Source organism: Brassica rapa, chromosome A02 (assembly GCF_000309985.2).
Source record: "Brassica rapa cultivar Chiifu-401-42 chromosome A02, CAAS_Brap_v3.01, whole genome shotgun sequence".
Lineage (NCBI taxonomy): Eukaryota > Viridiplantae > Streptophyta > Magnoliopsida > Brassicales > Brassicaceae > Brassica > Brassica rapa.
The window spans coordinates 16,640,606-16,643,058 of NC_024796.2; the positions used below are offsets into that span (position 1 = coordinate 16,640,606).

At 35.5% G+C, this 2,453-nt stretch overlaps 1 protein-coding gene across 1 annotated transcript; it reads right to left on the reverse strand.

Annotated features, from left to right (window-relative positions):
* Positions 1-216: 216 nt before the first annotated feature.
* LOC103868187 (uncharacterized isomerase BH0283) lies at positions 217-2,043 on the reverse strand. The gene is made up of 6 exons (XM_009146290.3): positions 1,772-2,043; positions 1,509-1,700; positions 1,143-1,427; positions 868-1,029; positions 626-709; positions 217-535 (listed from the first exon to the last, which is right to left on the reverse strand). The coding sequence occupies exons 1-6, from the start codon at positions 1,805-1,807 to the stop codon at positions 428-430; spliced, it is 867 nt and encodes a 288-aa protein (XP_009144538.1). The 5' UTR covers positions 1,808-2,043; the 3' UTR covers positions 217-427.
* Between the last annotated feature and the right edge of the window lie 410 nt (positions 2,044-2,453).

Sequence of the window (2,453 nt, forward strand, 5' to 3'; positions counted from 1 at the left end):
AGCTTTCACAACTCACAAGTTCTTATCATCGACATCAGCATATATATATAGAGAGATATATTTCCTAATCCTATAAGTTAACATATATGTTAACTTCCAATTCCTCAACATGATAGGATTAGGTTAATTGCTTGTTTCCTAAGTTTCCTTTTTCTTCAAGCTTAACTCAACATAAACAACATGCAACAAAAGGTGCAATAAGGTTTATGGCTTATGTTTAAACGAGTTTTAAAATCTAATTGTAATGACAATTGTAATACATATGTTTTACTTACCACAAAAAAAAAGGGTCCCAAACAAATAATTGTAATGACAACACTAGCCCCACAAATATGGTCAGAAAACATAAACATTTCATATCAGTGGTTTTCTGTCTTTATTAATTAATTGAAGGAGCTTGTTTTGTAGCAATACATGAGATCTCAGATTAGACCAAGACATGGCCTTCCATTACAGTAACTGCTTTGCCTCTCAGGAGAACCCTCTGCTTCTCCTTGTCCAAATGAATCTCAAGTGTTCCACTCCTACGCGAAGCCTAACCAGATTTCCCATAATAGAGAATCATTCTCTGTGCTCTAAGACACTACTTGAAAAAGAAAAAAAAAGAGAGAGAGAGAGAGAGTACTTGGTGGGCTAAGAAGTCACACTTGTTCATCTTGAGGCTCCAGTAATGTGCCAATGCACAATGTGCACTTCCACAAACAGGGTCCTGAAACAAAGGGGTGAAACCAATGGATGATAATGATACGAAGAAGAAACACATGAATATATGAATTTGACATAAGATAGCAAAATAACATTAAGAGACATATAATAATAAGCATAAGAAATGTTTAGTTCACTCCAACGATGCAGCTACTATTTTACCTCATTAACTCCAAGTTTAGGAGCAAAGTAACGACTGTGAAAATCATAAGCCGATCCTGGAGAAGCAGCAGCTGTCACAATGATGCCATCGCAAGGGCAGTTCAAGATATCATCCATTACTGGTTGCAACTCAGTGACAGATTCCAAAGATGGAAGCACAACCTTGGCAAACAAGAGAGTCAGTCAAAAAAAAAAAAAAAAAAAAAAAAAACAAGAGAGTCAGTCAAATTATGTGAACAAACAAACAAGACACATAACAGGAAACTATATATTACGAGGATGTTGTTGGTCGCAGTAGCTTTAATATCAAGAATGGTAGCACCGTTCAAGGCCTTGGTGATCATGGAGGAGGATGCATCACTGAGATTGATATCACAAGTTGGAACCACAGGGAAATTCAACTCGATCAAAAAGGATCCTCCTTTGGCTTCACCATCATCAACTCGCTTGGCTGTAAGAACCCCTGACCTTGTGACAAACTCGACATTGTCTGAATAAACCAAACCATTGGAGAAGAGACAGTGAGCAGATGCCAAAGTTGCATGACCACATAGATCCACCTAACAAGTTAAAAAACAATTTTAAATGGAAATGGATCAAAATTGTTTTCTCTTCAAAAAAAAAAAGAAAAGAAAAGTAACCTCGGCTAGAGGGGTAAACCAACGGAGACCGAAGCGAGCTTCGAAACCAGTGATGGGAGTAAGGAAAGAAGATTGGGAGATGTTGAATTCGGCGGCGAGAGACTGAAGCCACGCGTCGTCTCTGATCTCGTTGTTGAGGAAGCAAACCGCTGCTGGGTTCCCTTTGAAAGCGGAATCCGTGAAAGCATCCACCTGTCAAACACCAAACTCATCCTCTGTCAATAATAAATAAATACAAAAGAGAAAGTAAGATGATGATTTACCACCAAGTACTTGACGCCTTTCTTCTTCTTCTCCATGATTTGAACAGAAAGAGGAAGAAGAAGAAGAAGAAGAAGAAGAAGAAGAAGAAATCTCTTTGTTAACTGTTTTCTTGGTTCAAGCTTAAAAGATAACACGACATCCCAATAAGGAAATAACAGATTGGTCAAGATTAATTCTACCAACCATAAAAAAAATATATAAAACAAAAATACACTACCAAATCATTATACAAATTTCCAACAACCACACATATTCATCTTTAAACAAAAAGATATGGAATATGAATATGCTTCCAGACAGATAAGAAAAAAAGAGGCAATTAAATTTAGCTGAAAGTACATAGAATTATAGGTAATTTAGGTATCATGCAAGATTCAAAAACATTTGCAAAATCGGTAAACTGATGTAAGTGAATTTACGCTTTTTTGTCAAACTCGTAGGAAAATAGTGTTTGTCAGCCCTGTGTCAGATAAAAATACAGTTGAAAATATTGTAGAGAATATATGAAATATTTTGTAGAGTTGTAACAGTTAAATATAAAAGTTAACATGGATATATAATATCCAGAAATGATCATGTTAACAAAAGAAAGTGCAAATTAAATAGATATTGTGAAGTTCAAATGTTCACTAATCCAATTTCAGTGGCACCTATGTAGATTTAATAATAACATGACGATAA

What these genes read in the sequence shown, in the direction of transcription:
- LOC103868187 (XM_009146290.3), bottom strand. Translation starts at nt 1,807, where the DNA reads ATGGAGAAGAAGAAGAAAGGCGTCAAGTACTTGGTG. An exon ending in AAGGCGTCAAGTACTTGGTG is followed by an intron (nt 1,701 to 1,771) that starts GTAAATCATCAT and finishes GGTGTTTGACAG; the next exon opens with GTGGATGCTTTCACGGATTC. An exon ending in CTAAACTTGGAGTTAATGAG is followed by an intron (nt 710 to 867) that starts GTAAAATAGTAG and finishes CCTTTGTTTCAG; the next exon opens with GACCCTGTTTGTGGAAGTGC.